The 25,986-nt window shown below is 43.4% G+C and overlaps 1 protein-coding gene across 2 annotated transcripts in view; it reads right to left on the minus strand.

The window, feature by feature from the left end:
- Positions 1 to 10,462: 10,462 nt before the first annotated feature.
- The window catches only part of FRMD4B (FERM domain containing 4B), a 179,859-nt gene continuing 164,335 nt past the window's right edge, over positions 10,463 to 25,986 (minus strand). For both annotated transcript variants that reach the window (XM_075574295.1, XM_075574294.1), the window contains exons 12-23: positions 24,037 to 24,113; positions 23,180 to 23,318; positions 22,505 to 22,640; positions 21,439 to 21,572; positions 20,646 to 20,765; positions 19,043 to 19,271; positions 18,520 to 18,576; positions 18,064 to 18,208; positions 17,309 to 17,434; positions 15,808 to 16,610; positions 13,801 to 13,933; positions 10,463 to 12,146 (exon numbers count right to left, since the gene is read on the minus strand). In XM_075574295.1, coding sequence (XP_075430410.1) covers positions 12,023 to 12,146; positions 13,801 to 13,933; positions 15,808 to 16,610; positions 17,309 to 17,434; positions 18,064 to 18,208; positions 18,520 to 18,576; positions 19,043 to 19,271; positions 20,646 to 20,765; positions 21,439 to 21,572; positions 22,505 to 22,640; positions 23,180 to 23,318; positions 24,037 to 24,113 — 2,223 coding nt within the window. In that variant the 3' untranslated portion in view covers positions 10,463 to 12,022. The remainder of the gene's footprint in view (positions 12,147 to 13,800; positions 13,934 to 15,807; positions 16,611 to 17,308; positions 17,435 to 18,063; positions 18,209 to 18,519; positions 18,577 to 19,042; positions 19,272 to 20,645; positions 20,766 to 21,438; positions 21,573 to 22,504; positions 22,641 to 23,179; positions 23,319 to 24,036; positions 24,114 to 25,986) is intronic.

Consider the following 25,986-nt stretch of genomic DNA (forward strand, 5'->3'; position numbering starts at 1 on the left):
TTAAAATTCTGTTCGTTTTGTCTTCTCTCTTTAGATTTGTACTGTTATAAATCCACAGAGTATGCACATACACCTCTAACTGTAAAAAGAAAAAAGAAAAAACACAAAAGCGCACCAAGATTGAGATATAATGTGTATTCACAACAAATAAAAATAGTAGTAAACACTTACATATATAAAAACTTTAATGGTCCAGATCACGATCGTAACTTCTTATGATAGGGCAACAGATGGGATGAAAAGGGGGTGATTTCAGTCTTTAGGAACAAGCCCCGCGCGCTGGGGCTGTATTCTTAGGCTGTGCTGCGTTTTCAGCTTCACACGCTTGTCGACGTGATGGTCTGCGTAACGAAGGGTGTCGCTGGTCTGTTTATTACATACAGCCAGTCTTCACACAAGTGTTTTTATTGCTATTTACGATCTTAACGAAAAACGGACGGGCACCTCCGGGACTACTACCGGGGGCCTCATTCGCTGCGCATGCGCGTTACGCAGACCATCACGCCGACAAGCGTGTGAAGCTGAAAACGCAGCACAGCCTAAGAATACAGCCCCAGCGCGCGGGGCTTGTTCCTAAAGACTGAAATCACCCCCTTTTCATCCCATCTGTTGCCCTACCATAAGAAGTTACGATCGTGATCTGGACCATTAAAGTTTTTATATATGTAAGTGTTTACTACTATTTTTATTTGTTGTGAATACACATTATATCTCAATCTTGGTGCACTTTTGTGTTTTTTCTTTTTTCTTGGGACTTGGTATCGCTGTTGGAGTTTTCCTGCTGGGATCCATATTGGAGGTGGGGGCAGACACCTTCAACATCAAGAGCTGCAAAAGATCAGAGAGGAACCACCATTCCAGTTTCCTAAAGAGCAAGAGCGCGGACTGGACTCATTTTTCTACACCTCTAACTGTAAAACAGTTTTTGTGTTCCCTTTATTATTCTTGTCTCTGGAGCTGAACCGTGTTCATTTCAGCTCTGGGGACCCCCTGGTTTCCAAGATACGGTGCACACCAGGAAAGGCGCCACCTGTTACTTACTGGTATTTAAATCCCTGCATCATGTGGCCCAATAGGAAGCAGCGACAGCCGATGACCTCACCCCCATGTAAAAAAAGAGTGCCGTAAAACGAGTAGGAGGAAGAGATCCTTTAAGTGGCAGTTTACTGATATCGGCACTCTCTTCAGCGAGGGTCGAATCATCCCCTAGAGGTTTTTATCGCAGCTAAAAGGGAGCCGTTAATTGAGACAAAAGAGCGGTCTTCTGGGTAACCCTTTTCCAGTAGGTATTGGGGTCCGGCCACGTGAAGGTAATTTGGTGGTTGCATTATTCTATTACTATGATGTCTGAACATATGTGTCTTCTGTGTTTTACAATAAGATAAACAATACATTATACGCTGCCACGTTAGGACGTTCAGACACCAAGCTTTGTGATTTCTCCACTCTGGGCAATCTCATTTACACAACGTCAACAGATAGAATGACATTATAATACACCAAAACAATAGGTAATGAAGTACTTGGTTAGGTGAGCATTTTTTTTTTATTATTGCGTTTTCAGGAGGGAGGGGGTACAAAAAGCAAAAAAGGGTTATGGTGTATTAAACATAACATGGAGAAATAATTAGGTTACAACTTAGGTAGGATATAGTAAGATAGAGTTTGTACAGGGATATTATGCAGTTGTTTAATGTTCAGAGGTCCTGTCTGATCCTTTACTACAGGGATGCCCAACGCCAGTCCATAAGCCCCCACCCGCACCCCCACCCGCACCCCCACCCGCACCCCCACCCGCACCCCCACCCGGTCAGGTTTTCAGAATATCACAGTTTCAGCACAGGTGGCTCTATCAGAGGCTCAGTCAAATACCATGTCTATATGCAGAAGAGAAGCTTGTTCTAAGTATATTATTGTATAAGACAGAAACACTATGGGCTTTAGAACATCGCCTGACGAAGCATATGCGAAACGCGTAGCGAAGGATTGAGTGTCTATAACCTATTTATGGTACTTTACACTCCAGTGTACATTTTATTCCCTGGGTCTTGACTCCATACACGGGACGGTTATTTCAATCCAAAAGATATTAGGGGGCTTTTTCCATACGGGCACTCCTTCGGCGGTTGTCCACACACGAACCCAGAAGTGAACCACCAGAGAGTGTCACCGGTTCAGTCCCAGCGCGCGGGACTGCCTTATAGGAAACTGAGACTGCTTCTCACCCCCCATTTTATCTATTGGAATACCGATGCGTTGAGGAGATTATTTGACCTCCTGTTGATTTGATGCTTACTTCCATGTAAGTTATTTATGTTGTTATTTTATACCTAAATATACCATTGTCCTTACGTTGGTGCGCTTCAGTGTTCCTTTTCTTGGCAGTTTGGTCCACCAACGGAGTCTTCCAACGGTGGACATCTCTGAAGTGAGGGGAAGCACTTCACATCACAGGAGCTGCAAGAGGAAGGAGAAAGAAATACTCGCCTATCATCATCCTAGGAAGCAAGAGCGCGGATTGAATATCTTTTGACTATGGGCTTTACTCTGTATCCACCGATTGGGCCGGTTTTGGATGAAATTCCCCATTGAAAGCGGCAATGTAGCGACGTCACATGACGACGCGTTTCCATGGCAACGCAACATCACGTGATGCCGTGACGCTGCAGAAGAAAGGCCGCTCTTCAATGAATCACCCGGACCGGTATGTACCAACAATCCGGCCCTGATTAAAATAAATCCCGTTTTGTGAAAAATCCAGTGGAACCTGCACAATTTGTAGAATTGCAACCCACATATCAAATTGTAAATAATAATAATTAAAAAAAAGAATGATCACACGTTTTGTGCAGCCCCCGGCGAGGGGAAGAACTTCTTGCAGTGTTTACAAGGGAGAGATAAATAGAGAGGTCAATCCGGGCTGTGACCGGCGTTCACATTGTAGTTAATTAGATGGATTACATAACTGGACAGAGGGGACACAAATCTGTCCATCAATATGAAGCTGGGCCTCAGGTCATGCTGAGCCGCAAGATATTAGCACCACTTGCTTTAAAGGTTAATAAGGGACTGCTTCCCAAAAGCTCCTGGAAGAAATGTCATTTTAAGGTTTAGTTATATTCCAGCGTTTTTGATGGGTGGAAAACTTATTTAACCCCAAACTGCCAAAGTTGTCTGTAACCCCTTGGTCTCCTCACAGCAATGCACTACATCAGGGGTGCACAAACTTTTCCCTCTGTGCCCCCCTGCCTGCTCTCCCCCCCCCCCCCCCCTCCTTACCTTGTCTTCTGCATCAAATGAGACCGCAGGGTCACGTGAAGTCATGTTGTCATGGCATCGCGTCGCCAAAGACAAGGTAAGGGAAGGGAAGTTGCAGAGGCCTCACGCGATCCCCCGGCATTTCATTTAAATCTTGCGCCCCCCAGTCTGCGCACCCCTGCACTAAATGATACCTTGGCAGCATGGGGGCTGGCTGGAAATAGCCCTCCCCATGGTTTATACATGTTTACATTATGGTAATTATATGTATGTTACTGATTTTGTATGTAGAGCACTCCCACCTAAAAATAGTCCCTGCCCCCCTGCACGGGAGTGAAGATGTTAAAGATGCGCCATTTTCTAGGAATAAATCGAACTAATGACAGTGGTGTATTTAATAGGTTGTCAAATTTAAATAGGTTTTAAAAAGTGATTTTAAAATAGTTGTCTGTCTGATATTAGTTTTAAAGTCAAAATGTTTATTTATTTTTTTATTTACAACCGGATACTCAGATTTATTTATGCTCTGTCTACATACCAATCAGATAAAATAATAGGATAAGGCAGAGATAAGGGTAGCAATAAGCAGTGTTCGACAAACCTATACATTTGCACGCCCCGGGCGAGTGGATTTAACATCGTGGCAAGCTCCTATTGGCCCAAGCAGCACACGTGTGGTACTAGGTGGCGAGTAGATTTTTTTGTTCGGCGACTAGATTTTTTGGTGATTTGTCGACCACTGGCAATACGGTTGAAAAACGTGATAGGGGCGCCCTTACAACTATATAAAATAATTGTAATATAATTACGACGATTAACATATAAATTAATCCAAAAGCGAATGTGCACAAATACAACCGTGATAAAGTAACAGGATGCTGAAATAGTCCAAAAAAAAAAAAAGGTTCCAAGGATGTAGAAAACTGGAATGAGCCGTTGCTCAGCACATGGAAAGCGATAAATGAAACAACATAGTGTGATATTGTTAATATATAACGGTTCTATATAATAATATATATAATACGGTCGGTTCAGCTAAGATAAAAAGAAAACACATTTTCTGCTTTAACCTAATAAACATATTATTGTCATTAATCCAAAGTAGGTCCTGTTGAATAAGATACAAGCAGCCAAATGGCACCCTTTTTATCAATGAAATAACTATAGTCAGACATGTTTTCCTAAAATAAGTGATACAGTTTCATTCAGTGTCTTGACGACACATGACATTATAAATAATAGAACATAACGCCTGCCAAGGAACACATATGACACCAGCTTGGATTTACCCTGATACTGGAGACAGGAGCATTTTAAAGGTACAGACCTTCTGTGGGATTTAAAAAGGATTAAGTTTATCATGCAATTTCTGATAATATAGCAGCCTGAACTTTAGCGGCCTGGCCAACTTTGCCAGTTGCCTTTCGTGAACTTCTGGCAACTAGCTCTCTGACATTCATGAAACGATCGATGTTCCAGCTTGTGAAGTACTCAGGATTACTTGGGATAGGTTTATGTATCACATCCATACAGGGAAAAAAAACCCTGATATTCTATAGACCAGGGGCGGCCAACTCCAGTTCTCAAGGACCACCAACAGGGTAGGTTTTACCTAGGTTTTACAGCACAGGTGGCTCATTCAACATACCCCTGAAGGAAAAAAAGTTTTGTGAAACGCGTAGGGTTGGGTTATTTACATTTGGATGGGAAAGTATACAGTCCACTGAGAGCCGTCAGCATCCATTCTCAAGAGCGACAAGAACCGGCGACGTCAACGTGTTGAGTGGGCGGACCAAGAACACTGCGAGGAAGTGACTGTGCACCAGCTCCGAGGAGCACGGAACGCGCCGACGCCGGTACACAGCATCTTGGGGACTCGAGCCCAGGCTACCGAGAAGGGACTGTGCCTATTCTGACCAAAGCGTTAAAGATATGTGAATTCGTGAGCGAGGTTCCAAAAGTGTCAATTTGCATTGCTGTTTTTAATTACATTTGTAGCAGTATTATGCTATGTCATTCTTTCTGTTTTTTTTATATTTCAGACGTGAGGCCCGTATAATCTACTGGGTTCAAGCCAATCGCCATCAAGAATCTGATTAAGGAACATCACCTAAGTCCTGTAAGGAATCCGCTCCTGGGTTTGGCTGGAACTCATCCTTGCAGAGCTGTGGAGTTTCCAGACGAACCCTCCCCAGCTGCAAGCAAGTACACTCACTTGTCTCGTGTGCCTTGCAGACAATCTCAGTCTGCGCAGAGGCCGCACCTCTGCTCCACCTCTCAATCCCAGTCATGCATCCCTCCTATTTAAACCCCGTTCTTTCACTTCCTCATGTCTGGACATAGACTTTGCAATTCTTGCTGCAAGTAACTGTGCTTGCCACAGACTTCTCTGTTTGGCCTGGCCTGGCCTGGCTTGGCCTCCTTGTGCCTTCGCCTTGTTCTCCCCCAGCCTTACCTGTCTTCCCGAGCTGAAGCGCTGGATCCCCAGCAGTGTGGCTTCTGGTTCTTCGCCTCCTCCAAGCGGAGGCTATTCTTATGCTGAAGCCCCTGTGCTGAAGACTCTTGCTTCCTAAGGCCTTTCTGCCAAGTAGCCCCGGCGCTGCTTTCCTTCCTCCTGGCAGACTTCACCTTTGCCGCGCTGAAGCAACTACACTGACGTCCTCAGTGTTTCCTGTGGCGTGTCTGCACTCCTGGATTTCCGTGGCCTTCTCCCTCATCCTGTTCCTGTTGCCTCTACCAGGGTCCCATAGTGCTGCAGCACCTACGCTGAAGCGCCTTCGCTGAAGTTTTCCTGTTGCCGAATTTTGCTTGTGACCTCTACCTTCGATCCTGTGCCGCCTGCCCTGACCCCGGCTTGCCCGCACGACTACGGACTACGCAACTCGGACCCGGCTTCGTGGTCTAAGGTCGGTGTGTACACATCCCTACCTCAGCCCCGCGGTCCGGCCCTGGTTTGTGGCGAGCACGTGTGTTACAAGTCCCCAAACATGAATGTGAGTGACTAGGGCAGGTCCCTTTTTTAGTCCATCTCACCATCACTGGAAGGCTTAAAGGGCAGTATGATATTCGGGGAATCTGTATCAATGTTCACCCCTATTTTCAATATATGTATTATTCTTTAGTAGTTTTTGATAATTTATAGTTCACTACCACATCATTGTTTGGTGTAAAAGGTACATGTTCACTAAATGAATCACATTGATTTTCACTAATATTAAGATTGGTGATGGGAATAAAGTTGCCAGGTGGCTTCTCCAAAAATACTGGACACACTGGTGAAAGGTGCGACGTGCTCGACACACACAACGCACAAACACCTCTCCGCTCCATGCTGTTTCCTCCTCTCCTTGGCCCCACCCCCAGGCTCCTAACACTTCCTTCTGATTGGCTGCATTACCCAGCAGCAGCCAATCAACAACAGCCCTGTTCTCTCCCTGCTCAGGGAAATCCCACGGCCCCCCAAGCACGTCAGATAACTATGTCAAGAGAGGTAATACCGGTATACAAATATATGTCCAGTATTACCTCTCATTTTTTACTGGACAGTGTCCAAATACAGGACAGTCTGGTTCAACACTGGACATCTGGCATCCTTATGGACATGGGAATCACTTTGAGGATATACATCCATAAACACTATTATTTTTTTGTTTTCTGTGCACTTTTGCGTCTGAGTACCCGCGCCCAGGAGGATTATTGTTTTCTACATCTGCTGCTGGGTTTGCGTGTGATAATTGCCTCTTTATTCGCCCCAAAAATCATGCATAACTTTTTTTTTTTTGCAACACCCATGCCGCTTGATGGGAGTTTATTGAACAGCACCCTCAGCGTTTGTTTCGCTGCAGCTGCAAAGTGGTGCAAAAAATCCAACTAAGAAAGTAATAAAGAACTTTCCAAAGTATCAAAGGAGTTTTCACTTGTTTTGCGCTGCGTGATTCAGATTGCATATTGGGGAGCGTCTTTATTATAATAGACATTAAAGGCCATGTATTGTAAGCAGTGGTCAGCCATAAGAAACCTACCCGTGCTGGTGGACACCTATATGATTACTCATACCGTATTTCTACTCAGGCACAATTTTTTACCTTGCTAAATGTCACATGCCATCCTCTTCATTTCTCCAGGCTTTGATACAGAGCGCAGGTGCCAGTCTCGCGGTGTGTTCACTTTCTATTATCTGAGCAAACCAAGTAAACAAGAGCAGCGTACACATGTGCATTAATCTGTAATGCAATATGGGGATTATATCTGTTCTGTTCTTGACACAACATCCAAGCACGCTTGCTACAGAGCAGGGTTTTTTTTTTTTTTTTTTTTAAAGCACCAGTCACCCTTCTGTTGTGAAACATGAAAAAACACACACACACACACACACACACACACACACACACACACACACACACACACACACACACACACACACACACACACACACACACACACACACACACACACACACACACACACACACACACACACACACGTATGTTAAGTTATGAATCCCTTGCTGCAGTGGAAGTGCTGTATGCTGGGTGATAATGGTGAAAGGCGGGGTTGCAGACCTGCCTAAGACATGCAGATGAGCATACAGTAATATTACCATTTGAGATAGATATTGACACACAGTGTACACACACACACACACACACACACACACACTATGATTTTGATTTCCTGAAGCTTCATTAACGCAATTTTAGCAGCAGAATACGGTTGGAGACAATAAAGTACAATATTCACTGCGTTCTGCTGGTTGTGTCCATGATGAATGAGACTGCAATGTTCTGGATCTGAAAAGTACTATTTAACATCACTGGCTACTTACTACCTCAGAGAGAGTGGAGTTGGAATTTTATAGTCAGCTACATACAGTATATGGAACCAGGACACATTATATTGCGATTTCCTGGATATCGCCACTGGTGCTAGAAATGTGCAATCTTTGTATTTAGGAAGTTTTCTCACGTGCTCAGCATTATTAAATATACCCCTGTACTAGTCTTGAGTCATTCATGTTTTGGCAAAAGCCAGCACATCTGGAAATAGGATGGTTCTGAAACAAATGACATTACCCCAAATTCTGACTCTGTATTAAGTGTGTAATTCTAATGTTATGCCACTAGATGTCAGGATTCTTTTATCATAAAACCCATGAGACAGACAGCAGGCAGTGATATGATCACCTCCCTTTATACTTCTTGTTTCACAACTTACAGGAAAATACTGTAAGTATGAAAAAGACAAAAATTCTCCTCTAACACACAACCCTCTAAATCAGGGATGCCCATCTCCAGGATATCCCTGCTTCAGCACAGCCACTGATTGAGCCAACTGTGCTGAAACAGGTATATCTTAAAAACCTGACCTGTTGGGAGGGGTCTTGAGGACCGGAGTTGTGCACCCCTGCGCTAAATCACAATGCAACTGTCAAAAAGTGAGAAAATATTGCACACCAGTTACAAAAAACGCGAAGAGCTAAAAACGCACAAAGTCTGTAATAACCAAAGAATGTCAGAAATTTAGCCCGACTCCAATATAACAATAGGTGGGCTACATTTTGGGCTCCAAAGACCTTCTTCAAGCTCATTCCTACACCATGCATGTAGTATACAGGGAAGTCCCTGTCCATAATTCTCTGGCTTATGCAAAAAGGGAGAGATTTAAAATAAAGAGAAATCACACGTAGGGGCCTATTCACGTAACTGCGAGTTGTGTCAATCTTTGCCCTTTCAGAGCGGATTGGCACGCGTTGCTATCCTATAAGCCCTTCTCACGTGTCCAATCTGTGTCTAAAAGGCTTTTTTAGTCGCGGTTTCACTCCGGCTCTGCCAATTCAATCAAATTGTCAAAAAAGCCTAAAACTCACCTTTTATTTTTAACCACAACTGCAATTCTCGTGGCTCCGATATGCAAACCGCTTCTAAAAACGTGCGTTTCGAGGTTGGTATTGCGAGTTCCATATTGTGAGTTCTGTCCTGAGCCTGAAATATGGGTATTGCCGAGAAAGCAAAGTCCATATCTCGGCAGAATCTATATGTCTTTATTTTATTTATAACAAATGTTTTACCAGGAAGTAACAAACACACAGATACCCAGCAAGCTCTCAGAAACCCCCCCAAATTACCACAAAATATATATATGTATATAAGTGTCAAAAGGAGTGTTACTGGGCATGGCTTGGCTAATTGTATAAAACAAGAAACAAAGAAGCCCAGAGCAACATCCAATGTGCCAAAAATACACAGTGAAATACCTATATATCTCTTGAAAAAGGGGTAATTTAGTTAACCCTTTGGCCAAAGCGTGTAAGCCAGCGAGCCACTTTCAAGGCATGACCATAATATTGAACCATCCTTCCTCTAATTATAGAGGTAAATAAGGATTTTAATCAGTTCGTATTTAGGACCTGCGATATTATGGTCATGCCTTGAAAGTGGCTCGCAGGCTTACACGCTTTGGCCAAAGGGTTAACTAAATGACCCCTTTTTCAAGAGATATATAGGTATTTCACTGTGTATTTTTGTCACATTGGATGTTGCTCTGGACTTCTTTGTTTCTTGTTTTACCAGGAAGTAATACATTGAGAGTTACCTCTCATTTTCAAGTCTGTCCTGGGCACAGAGTTATAAGTTATAACAACACATGGTTATATTAAAAGAACAGCGGTTATATAGTCAATTCACAGACATTTCATGTACAGATAGAGTTGGATTATTGTCAGACTGTGGATGGAGTTATATCCACCTCAGGTCATTGCGCTTCGAAAGCACGTACAATCTGGGCGTTTTGGTTTTTGACCCATGCAATGTCACTTTTATAGACGTGATTTAAACAATCTGATTTGCAATGGAGAATAAGGTTTTTTCCCACCGCGCCGTTTGATTTCACTGAGTATTTGACTCATATATTATCTGTCCAAGCGCCATAAAAGTTTTTTTTTGTGTCCCAACCTGACAACTTCGGCGCTGCGAGAATAGGCCCCTAAGTCTCCCATCTGGTATTGAGCAAGCCATCTGCATATTTTCAATGTCTGCAGTCAACATCCATTCCCAGCAGTTGTAGAGGTTTCAGTATGCACGGGGTATGGCTTTCTCGCTCTATTTTGTACAAATACATTCTATAAAGAAAAGAAGTGACTGGTCTCAGAGTTTTCTTCATGCCACAGTAGAGCTCATTAGAAATAAGAAAACAAAGACAACCAAAATTCTCACAATTCCTTTTTATTGGACCCATACAAAATAGGCCCCGGAAATCAGAAACAGAATATGCAAAAGGAATTCCTTCCGGAAATGGCTATACAAAAGAAATAAATTATGTTTTGTGTTTGCCTTTCATGGTTTTTTTTTTTTTCTAACGTCCAAACCTCAGTATTACAAATGACTGAGGACTATCTTGATTTCTATATAACAAGCAAAACAAGGTCTTGTCCAAAACATGTTACTTAATATATACTGGAAGTAATAGATCTCAAATGTAATCCCCTTCGCTCCAACAGAGGCCTGCAACACATTGGCAGTCTCCTCCTGCAGCCCCATTAAGTTGACCCCATTCAAAGCTTACAGAGGCAGTATTAAGGGGTAGGAGTAAAAATAAGCACCAGTGTTTGGGCATGTGCAGTCCTGTCACACGTGGATACGCCTGCAGCCAAGTGTGTGTTTGCTTTACCTTCCCCTTAAGCTGTGAGAGGTCATTCATTACCTTTAAGGTTGTATTAGAGTTTGACATTAACTCCTCCGCTGTTGGAAAGACCCGCAAGTGCCGGGCGCCTCAGGAAACGGTTCATTTTATCTGGGGCTTTTAAATAATTAACCTCCCGACCCTTGCAGGGGAAGAAAGAAAAAAAAATGAAGGCGGTCGACGTCCAGGGGCATTAGGTTTATTCAAAAAAGTCCAACTAAAAATAGAGATCGTATTGTGTCTGTGACTTAACGTTAAAAAGAAATCCTTGCATTTCAGCAAGTGGGACTTGGACAGCCTGGTAGATTTCCACGTTTGCCCTCCAAATACTGATGTCTGTGCCAAAAACCTTTGTATTGCAAATAATATAAGAGAATATTTATGATACCTGACCAGCAGATCATAGTGCATTCAATATAAAATAGTATGGTGATTGTTTATAAAAACGGAATTGTACCATGGAAAGTCCATAAAGCAACAGAGTAATGGAAGCGAGTATTAAAAAAAGCTTGAAGTACAGTGGCATTAAAAAGTCGCCACTGCCACATACTGTATGTACATTTCCTATATTTACACGGTTTGTTGCGTGGTGCTTACAAAATGACATAAATTAAAAACACATTTCCGCTCATCTGCTCGGGCTTCAAAATCCTTCACTTGAATGTTCCAATACTGACACTGCACCGTTACTTGTCCATTCTGCAGCCTGCATTCACTCACTCATTCGTGCTGCTGTATTGGCGACCCTGTGCTTTCCTCGTGCGTTCCCAAGGACAAATCCTGTGTTCCTTACTCTTGGAGCATCATAACTTTTGCCTTCCACTATCGTCACAAAAGTTCCACAAAGTGCTTGCTTTCTAGAATCATAAAAACCAAGTGCCATCTCCTGCTAGAGAACGTTACGACTGCGTCTTGCCCATCCCATTCATATTTGTGTTGCCCCATTGACATTGGGCTGGTGCGAATATCGAGTCCACTTTATCTGTCAGAAGCCTTTTAAACATCGGTCGGTCCGGGAAAGAGCAGACTGTGCAAGGCACGTGTGGCGGGAGGGGCAGCAGGCATTGTCACCAAAGTAGGACATTGTTCAAACTAAGGTCCCTGGTTTGGAATCTGCGTGCCACAAAAGCTCTTCTTGGTCAGTAGGAAGCTGGCCGTCATTCAGTGGGACAGTGTCTGGGACATCCAGGTGGGGAGGACTTATGTAAGGTCTAGGGAGCAAAACAAAAATACAAAGTGATGATTACAACTGCTCCAGGGGACAATTCCAATGTAGATGAACTCCGGAAGCGGAAAGACAAATGATTGATCTATATATATCTATATCAAGAAGCGCATTACAAATACATTTCATAGAAACATGAATAAATCAACCAGTGTTGAAGTTATGTACTAAACTGTCTCTATAGATGCTACCTATAAGTCCTCAACCCACTTGTATTAAGTTACTAGAAATTGCACAAATGAATGACCTAGGCGCAAAAATAGAGAAAAAGAGGAAAGGACATAGGTTAGTACGTTCTAGCACACAATACACTGCTTGCAGGATAAGTAGTGCACTCACATTTAGATTCTTTGGATAAATGAGAGTTTAAAGTATTGTATCTGGAGCTGCAGCATACACGATGAACCCCTGCAGCCACACTGGTGTCCGGGCAGCGCTGTTCCTCACTCTCCCCTAGTGTAACGCCAGCAGACCTCTCAGACAGGGATAAGGACAGGTGTAGATTCTCAAACATTTATTAAAACATAAGGTAATATTGCACTTACATCATATTTAAACCAAATGTGCTCCGAGAATTAGATGGCGTTAGCTGGACCTTGAATGCTGAGCTCCTCACGTTTGACTGGCAACACCCTCGCGATGACATCAGTCAGTGCCGAGATGATCAGCAAATTTCCTTGTTTGCTCCGTCCGTCCCTCAGCCAAAACGCGGGCGTTGTGGTGCGTTTTGGCTGAGAGATGGACGGAGCAAAGAAGGAAACTCCCATACGATCGCTGATCATCTAGGCACTGACTGATGTCATTGAGAGGAGCCCAGCGTCCAAGGTCGAGCTAACGCCATCCAATATTCAGAGCTTATTTGTTTCAAATATGATGTAAGTGCAATATTACCTTATGTTTTAATACATTTTTGAGGATCTACACCTGTCCTTATCCCTGTCTGAGAGGTCTGCTGGCGTGACACTAGGAGAGAGTGTGGGAGAGAGTGAGGAACAGCGCTGCCCACACACCAGTTCCGTGCAGCTCCAGGGGTTCATGGTGTACGCTGCCGTTCCAGATCCAATCCTTTGGATGAATGCGAGTTTAAAGAAGTCTAAATGTGAGTGCACTACTTATTCTGCAAGCATTGTATTGTGTGCTAGGATGTACTACCCTATGTCCTTTTCTCTGTTACTCTGCCTAGGTCACTATGTGTGATATATGTATGTATATACATACTGTGCACACATACACACAGGGGTGGACACAAATATAAAAATCTTAGGAGCCAGGCAGAATTTTTAGAGCGTGTGGGAAGTGTGGGGTAGGCGGCTGTCACACCCTTTGCCTCTCCTCCATCCACTCTGATGGTGGCTGTGTCTCTGAGTGTATCTGTGGCACACACACACAAAGACAATCAGTCGCGTGCACACACTCATTCGCACACACACTAACTCACGTGCACACACTCACTCACTCACTCACTCACTATCGGCATGAAGAGCAACCATTTCAGCCAAGGAAGAAGATTTTTTTGAAGAACAAGAAACATTTTCTTGCTGTAATATTTGTTCCCCCGTGACTTCTAAATAAACATTTCCCTCTACAAAGAACAGGAAGGAAGGAAACAAGGAAAATACAAATACAGCAGGTGAACTCACCTGCTCTGCAGTGTGGTGGTGCTGTAGGCAGTGGAGTAACTGGTGTGATGTGGATGAGATATTGTGTTATAATCTGGATACCCCAGTGTGTTGTTCTGGACTCGCCAGGTTCCAGTTGTGCTCGTGGAAGACACTGGAATAAAAAGATGAATATGCCGTTTTCTGCCACTGCACATGCACAGGTTTCAAATCAGCGTAACCTGGTTTAACATCCTTAGTGAAAGAGCTTCCCTGGCTGACCCAGACATGTTTGAGCACCAGTTTATATTGGAGGGTGGTGAACAGGTGTTGATAGGGATGGAAATAGAAATGCTGCACTCTACAGTAATGCTGAGTATTACACAATTCTCCTTACACCAAATTCTAATAAAACAGCACAATCCGTGAAAAAAAAAAATCCCTTTTGATTTTGTTTGGTGCCAAATCTGCTGTAGTAACAAAAATCTCTTCTAATAAATTCCAGACTGCAGTGAAATGACTTATGTAGGACAGTGATTCCCATCAGGGGGGTATGTGTGGTGTCTCCAAGGGGTTCACCAAAAATAATCTGTAATGGAGGATCCCAGGCAATACAGCGGGTTCCTGAGCCCATGTGGAGACTGCACACTTATTAAGGCCCCAAACTGCACCTTAGCGGCGGTGTTATAGCTGTCAATTACAACAGCACCTTCCACAGTCGCTCCCCACAATGCTTTGCGTCAGCGGCAAGGCATTATGGGGGGTGACTTTGGAGGCTCCCGCAGTTATTGACAGCTGTCAGCACCCACTGAGGTGCAGTTTGGGGCCTTATTAAGCGTGTGTTCCCCCATTAGCTCAGGACACTGCCTGGGATCGGGCACACACGTTTTGTTAGTAATAGTCTGATTACTAGGAAATAAGGATTTATTGATCAGGTTAAGAGCCATTGATTGGGACTGTTGTCCTGTGAGGACTGGCTGATGTTTACTGAAGCCCTTCTTCCCTGTTGGCTCTCGGGCTTTTAAGTAATATTAACTATGATTGTGAAGAGCCATTTCACTAGCGATGTGCAAAACTTGTGCATTTGGTCGCAAACCATGTGAAATTTGGCCTTCTTGCGTGGCGAAAAAGAAAGCATCTGAGTCAGAGTTTGTAAGCTATTCCAAAGCATTAAGTCAATGTGCATTACATTTAATTAGCAAAATATCTCTAAAATCCCTATGTCCACTTAAAGCAGCAATACAGGCTTCATTTAGTTCATTTTCTTATTACAGGATTGAAGCAGCGGGTCTCCGGAGCGGAGCTGTGTTAATTTCAGCTCCAGGGACCTCCTGCTTCCAGAGACACTTACCTCCGTAGGGGGTGCCGGTATCTCTGGTAAGTTTAAAGGTCCTGGTGACGCGGGCCAATGGGAAGCCGCACGGATGACGTCGCAGCTTGCTATTGGCCCGCGTGATGTGGGACATTTAAACGCCACCATTTCGTTAGGCACACAGTTTCTCTGCCTGCAGAGATACCGGCACTTCGTACTGGGGTATCTCTGGAAATAGGGAGTCCCCGGAGCTGAAATTAACACAGTTCAGCTCCGGAGACCCCCGGCTTGAATCCTCTAATAAAGAATAGAGAAATGAAACCTGTATTGCTGCTTTAATGCTAACACTAAACAGGGTACACACTCACTGTCTGGCAAAATGTCACTAAAAGCAAGTCAAATTGCACAATGTAAGAGTAATTTTGTGACATTATTAGCCCTTTGAGGCCTAGAAAAACGTTTCCCAAGCCAAGGATACGATTTTTTTGGGGGGGAAAATGATTAACATTTCTCAAATACATGTTAGATATTACACTAGTGTTCTGTATACGTGTATTGGTTAGGCCGGTTGTCAAACTATTTATCAACTAGTGGCTTTAAAAACAGGGGATTCTCAATCTGTTATTTCAAGTTACAACAAATAGGTATATTACCCGCCCATTAATACACGTCGCTGCTCTATTCAAATTGGTAATGTATGAATGTAGCATTTCTCTTGCTACAGAATGTACTCTTACCCGATGAGCAAGACGGAGGCCTGGTGCTGGGAGAGGATGGGACCTGCATGGAAGCAAAGCACAGACTCCTTTGTGATCCCCGATCTGCTTCAAACCCCCCTGGCAATCCATGGCCTGGTTCCTTCTGGCCCGCGGTCCGCTGGTACCATCCCCGTAGGTGCTCCGCCACAATGGCCTTGTGAATGTTTTTGGTTATCTGCTCCGTCGTCTTTGCCGGTTTTTTCCGTGGAAGCCTTAGTGTTGCATAAGGGTTGTGCTGCACAAACTGATCTCCGTCATACCGCACGCGCCTGTTCTGGTCATATCCATAGTGCGCTGACGAACGATATAAAGGGTTAACACTATACTGTCCCTCGGTATCATTTTCATAAATGTATGCCCCATTAAAGCAGGGGTCACCTTCAGGGTATGCCGAATATCCTGTAATATAATAGCTCGAGGAAGGCTGGTTTTGACTTATGTGGTAAACACTGTTCCGTGCATCCTTGTGTGCTAGGTTCGGCATGCTCCCTGAATTTGCTGCGGTGAAGTTCTGCTTCTTGTGTCTTCTCCCGTTTCTTGAGCGGTTGTCCAGTGTCTGAGTGGTGTAACAGGGGTTGGGTTTTGGGGGGGTGCTGTAGTACTCGGAGCTTGACTGGCTGGTGTAGGATGACCCATCATCCAGTATCTCTGTGCTGTTGCTTCTTTGGCCTTTGGAGAGGGAGAAGACCGCTGGCTTCTCATCAGCCGTTTCAGATAGTAGTTGTGTATGAGACTCCAAGCTCCCCCGGCGTTGACGGTTGTGTTGAGGGGTGCCATCATTTCTAATAAAATCAGAAAAGTACATTAAAAGTCAAGCCGAAAATAAAAAACTGTATCCACAGTGTGCTGTATCTCCAAGTGTCTCCATTCAAATGCAGTGTTACTTATTTTCCCACTGCGAAGTACATACACGATTGCTTTAAACACTTAAAGGTTGAGATCCAAATGCTTTTTAATTTGGATTTATTGGATTTAAGTGAAAACACAAACACTAAAATCCTTTTTTTTGTATTGGATTAGAGGGAAATTAATTCACCCCTGAAATGATATAATTCGGCAAGAAAAAATATAATTCACAATAATGTCTTGTTTGTGTAGACACCTTTTAATGGGACATTTTAAACATTGTTTATACCCAAGTACCTCAGACCTTGATGTTACTTCTGGAGAAAAGCTTTTCAAGGTCTGAAAGTCTTAAATCCATTTTAAGATCTCTAATGTTAATCCAGTGAATTTCTTTCAGAACAAACAAAATAATAAAATGTTCTCCATTTTTGACTGAGCCACCCGTGCTGAAGCAGGGATATCCTGAAAACATGACCTGTTGGACTGGAGTTGCCCACCCCTGTCCTAGAGCCTGAATATAGAGGACCTTTTATGGACCAAAACCCATCTAAACACATAGATGTAATTGGACACAGATTTTCTACATCTCATATGCCTGTGATAAATAATTCATCATTCAAAGGTCAAATCTTACTGGAGGTGGCTGCTACTGTAGGCATTGCGTGTAAGCACCGGTGTGGACGGCATGCTTCGCCCACCATGTGGTTTTCTTTCTTGGGTTTTATATGGGCTGCTGTGTGTTGAAGTTGGTTCTCTGTGACTATAAAAAAAAAAGAAGAACAAACCAATGAAAAACTGCATCAAATATCAGACCAGATACCCGCAATGAACTACGACATTCATTAAAAAGATCTCATATTTAGATACAAAGAAACAGGTAAGGAGAGTACAGCCATCGCAGAAACCAGCTATGATAAAAAGGTATGTTTGAGAACACAGTAATTGTTGAAAATGGAAATCTTTTAAAAGTAGAAACAGGGTGTTAATGTACTTAACGAGAACTAGTTCAACTATAAGGTGGATGATGAATGATTGTGTAATACACACACACTTGTATATATTGTTTATCATGCTCTCAAAAATATTCCCACCCATATGGTGGATAATCAGATATTAGCAATAATATCATTTCAGAATGTTACACCTCCAACATTTAAAACACACACGCTGTTCTTGGCTTACAACAATACATAGACGTCCAAGAGAACACAATATGCTGTGTATTTGCAGCCAAGTCATAGCTAAATAAATAACCAGATACTACAGCTTTGCTGCTGCCAAATGCAGAGTCTAGCTGGCTCTATCCATCCACTTCGCTCACGTTCTTTGCACGTGGGTAGACTGCGTTTCTGAGAACACATGCTTCTGAAAGCGCATGCTGCACTATACCTCAACAGCCTCATGTCCGAAAAGTGTTCATTCAGGGAGAATTTTCTTGAAAGGATTTTCTCCGCTCCGAAAGGCTTTGGGGGGCGGGCTTTCGGAGAACTCTGCGCGGAGCCCGACCTCTGTACTTGTAGAATAAGAGAGTCATCTGGTGACGAGAAAAAAAAAAGGAATTAGAAAAGGTCAGTACAGGTATGTTCTGAGTTAATTCTTAACGTGCATGGAGTTCAGTGTCCTGAAGGTCAGTTACATGCCCCCTACTGCTGTATTATTTACCGAACTAAAAATACTACATGATCATTCATCAAGGGACACAACAGTATGCATTACTCAAACAGCGGTATTTCTGCGCTGTGTCCACTTCTGTAGAAAATGGATTTTTCAAGGCAATTATTGTACGGTGATGAAAGCTGAAAAATGCTTCCTTATGTATACAAGAGAGGTGTGTCGGACACCCACCGTCATCCAATGTAGTTGTGTCTGACAAGGAGCTGCTCTCTGATGGAATGATATCATCTGAAGGAGGAACAAAAATGAGTGGTGTTAGTAAGGCACGTGAGGGGGGACCACCAAATGGTGACAACTGGGGTGGGGGGAGGGGGGGGGTCACAGGCTACTGTTGTGCAGATCAGTGTTGAATATTTTTCCAATGAGTAAAAGACAACAAACCCCAAATTTAAGAGGAAAATAAAACATATTGCTCACTAGAGTGCAGCTGTGTGTGTTAGCGCCAAACCCAAGGTCTATCATATTACTAGTCCTAGAGATCCCTATACATTGGAGTCTGAAAATTCAATTTGATTGAAAAGCAAACTGCAGACCCTATCAGTTCAGTTTTGCAGAGTCATTTAATGCTGCAACTGCCCCGTACTAGTTACATGGTCCATTACAATACTTACAGACATCAACCTTTCACCCACCGCCAATAGATGGGCCTGTGGTACATGCAAAGGTATCTAATGTTTAATTGGAAAAGCATTACCTTGCAGAATCAATGATGCTCTCTTTGTAGGCTTCCGGCCGCACTTCATTCTGTATTCATTGATTGTGCTTTCCAGCTCTTGGAGTTTTTTAATAGCATCCTTATAATCCTGCTTCCTTTTTCTCTTGACGCTTTTGCTCAGGTCCGGATCGGTGGCAAGTTTCTTCGCAGCTTCTACCAGTTTTTGCTGGATTTGGAATTTGCTCTCCAGGTTTTGCAAGGCAGGATCCTGCGTGATAACAAGTTTGGAGATGGAGGCGATTATTGTATGTACATGTAAACAAATGTGTCGACAACTGTACTAATTATAATCTCTATGCAGCAAGCACCATGATAAAACCACGTCGGGTCTTTGCTTGACCAGCGCCGCCAAAAAAAATTAGGTATGGAAAAAAAAAAAATACATTTCTACCATGCCCTATACCAGTGGGTTTTTTTTAAAAACTTTTTTTGGTTAAGGAACCCTATACTTATATTGTGAAATTCAGGGGAACCCCCAACCCTCTCTAACAGCGCGTTTGAGATCAGAAGCATTGAAAATGCTTTTGTATTTGGTACAATTTTCAAATGACCTGAAAATTGCAGGGAACCCTTTAGGGACGCCCAGAGAACCCAAGGGTTCCCAAGAACCGCTGTTGAAAAACACTGCCCTATACAGTATAGGAAATCCAGGAAATAAAGGGCACTGCACTCCAGTGGTCTTGGCAAAAAATGTTTTAGCAGTAGTAGTCTTGTACTTTTGCGCTACCAAAATTTTGTTTGCCAAGACCACTGGAGCGCCATCTTCTTTCTTCCCAGGATTTGCTATACCCCAACTCGCTGGGGCCTTCTGCGCACCTGTGGTAGCGCTTCACCGTAATTGTGAGTGCACCTACCCTCTCCTTTATCTATACAGTATTGGACCTTTTAATATTGGAAGATAATTCAGAACACATTTGCACTAAATTGATAAAACAATACTATTGTTTAAGATGGTCAGTGGGATTGTTCTGACCCATAGTACTGGTCTTAAAAACCTGTGTGTCCTTAGAGCTTGTACATAAATGCAGCAATTAGCTTTTCCCCAATTGTTCGACACATTTCTGTTTAACATGACCCGAAACCAATATGCAATGTAGTATGACTAATGTCAGAGGAGGCAGGAAATATGTCAGAGTTTCACTGCTAGAAGATAACCACTTGGGTACACTTATGGTCAAGCAGATAAAGTCCCTGCCTGAAGGCTCTTCAGGAAGTCGGTCGCAAAGATGGAATTTGGAATCGGGCACTTTTACAGAGTTTTTTTGTCTGTGGTTTTTTTGTGTGTGTGTTCCAGAGATCTAAACATTGCACAGTATACACACAGCAATGTAGAACTATGTACATGCAGACCAGGCATTTGTATGCCTAACAAGTTACAAATAAGACAAGTGGTGTTAATCACCAGTCAGAGAAAAACATTGTTCCAGAAATTAAACTGAAATGAGGCTACATGTTACATGGTGCTGCTACATGAACCAAGAGATCTGTGATGGAAGACTTATCAACGTTTTACTTTTTCATTGACCCAAATAGACATCCAATTTGTAATAATAAACAAAATAGAGAACCCACTGTTGCCTACCTCCTCATTCTGAAGAATAGTGTCATCCAGTCTATATGCGGTACCCATACGTCTTCGGACGGGGGGAGGCTTTTCACCCGTACTTAGTGGGTACTCAACTGGCAGTTTTCCAGTTAGTTCCTGGGAAACAAACAATGAAATGCTGAATAACACATCTATAGATCGGAAACCTTGTGCACGACTACACTTCTAAAGAAAGCCTATGTTGGTCCAATGAATAGTATCACAACCTACGATGAATCTACAATCCTCTAGATTCAACACAGTTACAAGAACTCTTTAACTGGTCATCGCGCTAACTTTCTGTCCCCGGAGCCGCGGCAAAAAAAAAAGCCTAATGCCGCGGCTCCAGAGAAGGCAAAAGCCGCGGCGAGCTGTGGGCCATCTTAACTTTCGGATCGGATTTCCTGCTGTGTTAATCCCTGCTGCCGGGGGACGCCACGGTTGCATTGCCGCAGCTTTCCTCGTCAGTGGGGACAGTTTGTCTGGCTACAGATCAGTCTACTCCAACATAAGGGAACATTATTATTCACGTAGAACAGGGGTTGGCAAACTCCGGTGCTCAAACGACAACCAGTGGTCAAGGGCCACCAACAGGTCAGGTTATTAGGATACCCCTGCATCCGCACACCTGGATCAATCAGTGGCGCAGTCGAAGACTGAGCCACCTGTGCAGAAACAAGGGTATTCTGAAAACCTGACCTCTTGGTGGCCCTTCAATACTGGAGTTGGGCACCCCTGACACAGAGCATGCAGCTTAGAGGCTAACGGAGAACTGGCCCACACTACTTACAGCTTCTCTCAAACATATCTTCTTCAGTTCTTCAATTTTTTTCAGTAGAACTTCTTGTAAAGTTCTCTCTTTCATCTTCAAATCAAGGATTTTCTCAGCTTTTTGCTCCTCACTAGCTTCAATGTCTTGGGAACCTGTTAAGTAGAAATTCTTTGTGAGGCCACATTTATACAAACAGTTTACCATCAAGGAGACGCGTACGCCATCAGCACCACTCGCTAACAACACCCAAACGGGAAAAGAAGACCGTGTCATATTAATCCTGCGGTTTTACCCATTAAGCGAGGTTCACCTTAATATGCTTTTCAAGAAGTAAATCTACTAGCTAGAAGTTGATTACGTATATTACACAATGATTTTAATAAAAGGTTTAAACTTAGAGCGAAAAGACCATCAAATATTTCATTCAATTATCCCATTTGCAATGGAAAACTGAAGTCATTTTTTTTAAACAAGGCACAAGATTAAAACAGCAATCTCCCCAGAAGCCTATATAAATTAAACTCATATAATGTTAGTATCTTGCCCCCTGAGCAGTCCTGCTCGTGTTATTTATTTATCATTAAAAAACAAACATGATTTGTCCCAATCTCTAGCTCTTGAGGTTACCTTGGTAACCTTCACACTGCACGGAGCTCTGGCGAGATCGCCATTTTAACCTCCCGCACCCTTAGGGGCGTATCCTGAATCAGCCAATCGGACAGTTTTTGGTCAAAATTCATTGATCTGCCGCTCTGATGGATATAGACTAAGCCCCGTTAATACCGTAAGCGTGTATATCTCCCGAACAAAGCATCAGACATACAAAATAAAAACAGCGTTGGAAAGGTCAAGAGGAGATCTTTTACGTAAACATGCTGCGGATCACATGCATGCAATCAGTGCGGACTTCTGCTTTAATCACTTATAAACGTTACAAGAGTTACAAAAATAGTGTGTTTTATAAGTCAACTATGGATCATGAAATTTGTATATACATTTCATGATCTTTGTAGTGGCGTAAGTAACATATTATGACACAGAAGAATAACAAAATAATGTATCATTTCTAATCCCTGATAGATACCTGAAGATATCAAACTGCCATTGCTTGCCATGATCAATGGAATCTTTCCTTCCACCATTTTGGAGACCATGGTTATTCCTGATTCTGTCAGGTCCATGGCAATATCGTCCAGACTCCGGGCTGTGGGAATTTTTGCCTGTGGGAGATCAATAAAGTAAATAAGTTAAAAAGGGACAATAGATATAATAACTTTATAATAACTTTGTTTCACAGAGCTTTTCTCCCACTTGGACTCAAAGCGCTTTAATTACAGTACAGCGCACGGTATGCAGCACATAGGAATGTTACAGGCACAGCCCCTGCCCAGGTGAGCTTACAATCGATGTTTTTGGTGCCTGAAGCACAGGGAGATAAAGTGACTTGCCCAAGGTCACAAGGAGCCAACACCGGGAATTGAACCAGGCTCCGCTGACTCAGTGTTTTTACTCATTGAGCCGCTTCTTCTCAACCCCCTTAGCAACATATTAGTAAGGTAAAAATAATGTTTGGTTGGCTAACACTTGGCTTTGAGTTCAATAACTCAACATACATTTACAAGGATTGTAAGGGATTTATTTCTCCACACAGAAATGTTCCTGATATGATAATGCCAAAGGAACCGCAATCAAAAACATTATTTGGAAAGGTAAAAATAAAGACTGTATGGTAGTTTATTTAATGGTCAGTGCTACTTACTTTGCTCTGTCTTCTGTCCAAGTAAAATTGATGTTGACTAATTGCCATCACCCAGATGGATTTGATAAGAGAATTGTTTGCATACCACGTTTGTACTACAAGACCGCTCTGTCCAAACGTTCGTCTTGATACAGATATTCTGAAAATTCAAGGAAAAAGCTTAACATGAGGAAATCGACAAAATGTGACATTTAACTGCGTGTACTGACAACATGACAAGAATGATAACAATAATGTAGCTTCTAAATATTTCTCAAGCAGAAAAGATACATCTATATTCAAACATTTGCCCGCTTTAGTCTGATCAAAGTCAAATAGTGTAAATAATGTGGCAAAAAGAGTTTAATGCAAGAAACAAAATAGGATATCGTATGTTTGTAAACTTAACATTTACACATAATTGGTATTGTTATTTTACTGCAGTATGCTGCATACGCTCAGCTCGTTGCAGTATTATTTTAATACAGCACTCCATAAACAAAGGAACTATAGGTTCAATAAACGGAAACAAAATGGCGGGTTCAATCTCCCATGTGATGAGGGCGAATAGGAAGCTTATTGGCCTGCGTAACATGGTAGCTTTGCATACAAGGAAGTACCAGTGATGCCGCCACCGGTAAGCATCTCAGAAACCAGGCGGTTCCTGTAGCTAAAATTAATATGGGACTGACCCCCTGCTTCCCACCCATGTATCAAATAACAGGGGGGGGTCCTGCTTTCATAGAGGAATTGTATTCGGTTTATGATCAATGTATTTTCTGACCATTAAATGAGCCAGGGGTTAAACCCCACAGGGACCCTACTGTGACAAGTCACCAAGTGCCTATCACCTGCTGCCAGAAGAATCCTAGTCTCACCTGCGAGGGTCGTGAACTTCCACTGCAAACTTTTTCTCTCTGAAGTACAAATTCTCCAGCTGCTTCCACTGAAATAACTGAGTGTGAGAGAGAAAAAAAGAACACACTATAAATAACCAGATCCATTATTCATTTAAAGACCTGCACATTTCGGAATCAAACATCTTACAACCGTAGGGAATCTCAGAGTAATGAAATACCTAAATCATACTCCAAACTAGCAGCCAAATGTTCTCTACTTCGAAAATAAAAAGGCTGAAATGCACACTGTAAGCAGGCAGTGTAAACGGCACAAGAAAGGATCCAGGAAACAGTACACAGTGTTCTCTTCACAATAATAATGCCATTTTTTTTGGTCTCCATAACATAATCCAGCCGTCAACGCTTGTACAAATCATAATGTATGAAGAGTTTGTTTTTTTAAAGATGACATTTAAAATGTTCTTATAAAACAGATTATAGATTAAAAATAATCCTCCTGTAACTTGCAGCATATCTGCAAGTCTTCTGTATATTTGTACATTGCAGTTAGTTGGCATCAAATATATATATATATATATATATATATATATATATACATATACATATATACACACATATATATATATACACATACATATACATACATGCATACATACTATATAGCAATACGCAGTGCTCGACAAACCCGGTCGCCAACTCGCCAGCTGCGATCGGATATTGGCTCGTGGCCAGTAACCTTTCCCCTGCTCTGCAAAAAAAAAATCCCGTTCGTAAAAAAAAAAAATTCGTAGTTGATTGGCTGTGACGTGGGATGGAGTTGCCAGGACTTCAAACCGCCCTTTCTGCACGGGTAAGTAATGGGGGGGAGGGGGTTGAGTGCGTGTGTGTCTGCTGCTCCTCCTCCTCCTCCTCATATCCTCCTGTATAATTGTGTCAGCTCCTATAATTTACAATTTACTGATCCGGTCATGGAGGAGTTTGGACAGATTCTTCAGGTGGGGGGAATTTAATGCACTTTAAATATTTATATACTATAGACACTGATACTGTACATCCTTCCCCCTCTCTCCGGTGCTCCCACTGCCCGCATGGGTCGGAACATACTGTAAAAGACGGGGGTTTTCCTTCCCCCCCCCCTCCGGTCCGCGCGGGTCACATACTGTACTGTCCGGGGTGTTTCTCGCCCCCCCCCTCCGGTGTTCCCCCTGCCCGCACGGGTCACGTAGTGGCCGGGGTGTTTCTCGCCCCCCCTCCGGTGTTCCCGCTGCCAGCGCGGGTCACGTAGTGGCCGGGGTGTTTCTCGCCCCCCCTCCGGTGTTCCCGCTGCCAGCGCGGGTCACGTAGTGGCCGGGGTGTTTCTCGCCCCCCCTCCGGTGTTCCCGCTGCCAGCGCGGGTCACGTAGTGGCCGGGGTGTTTCTCGCCCCCCCTCCGGTGTTCCCGCTGCCAGCGCGGGTCTGCAGATGTTGCAGTTGCCGGTGATTCTCTCCCCTCGGTGCTCCCGTTGCTCGCGCGGGACGGGAGGAAGTAGCGGGGTGTTTCTCCCCTCCGGTGCACGTCCCTTCCCGTGTGTGTGTATGGGTATGAGAGAGAGATTGAGAGAGTGTGTGTGTGTGTGAATATGTGTGTATGGGAGAGAGAGATTGTGTGTGTGTGTGTGTGTGTGTGTGTGTGTCGGCGAGAGAGATGGAGTATTTGTGTTTGTGTGTGTATGGGTATGAGAGAGAATGTGTGTGTGCAGGACACCAGAGGTAACCCCCCAGTCAGTCACCGCCCCACCCCCCCAGTCAGTCACCCACCCCCCCACTCAGTCAGTCACCCCCCCACTCAGTCAGTCACTCCCCCACCCCCCCACTCAGTCAGTCACCCCCCCACTCAGTCAGTCACCCCCCCACCCAGTCACCCAGTAAGTCACTTCACCCCCCCCATCCAGTCAGTCACCCCACTCCCCCAGTCAGTCACCCAGTCAG

Source organism: Ascaphus truei, chromosome 17 (assembly GCF_040206685.1).
Source record: "Ascaphus truei isolate aAscTru1 chromosome 17, aAscTru1.hap1, whole genome shotgun sequence".
Taxonomy (NCBI): Eukaryota; Metazoa; Chordata; class Amphibia; order Anura; family Ascaphidae; genus Ascaphus; species Ascaphus truei.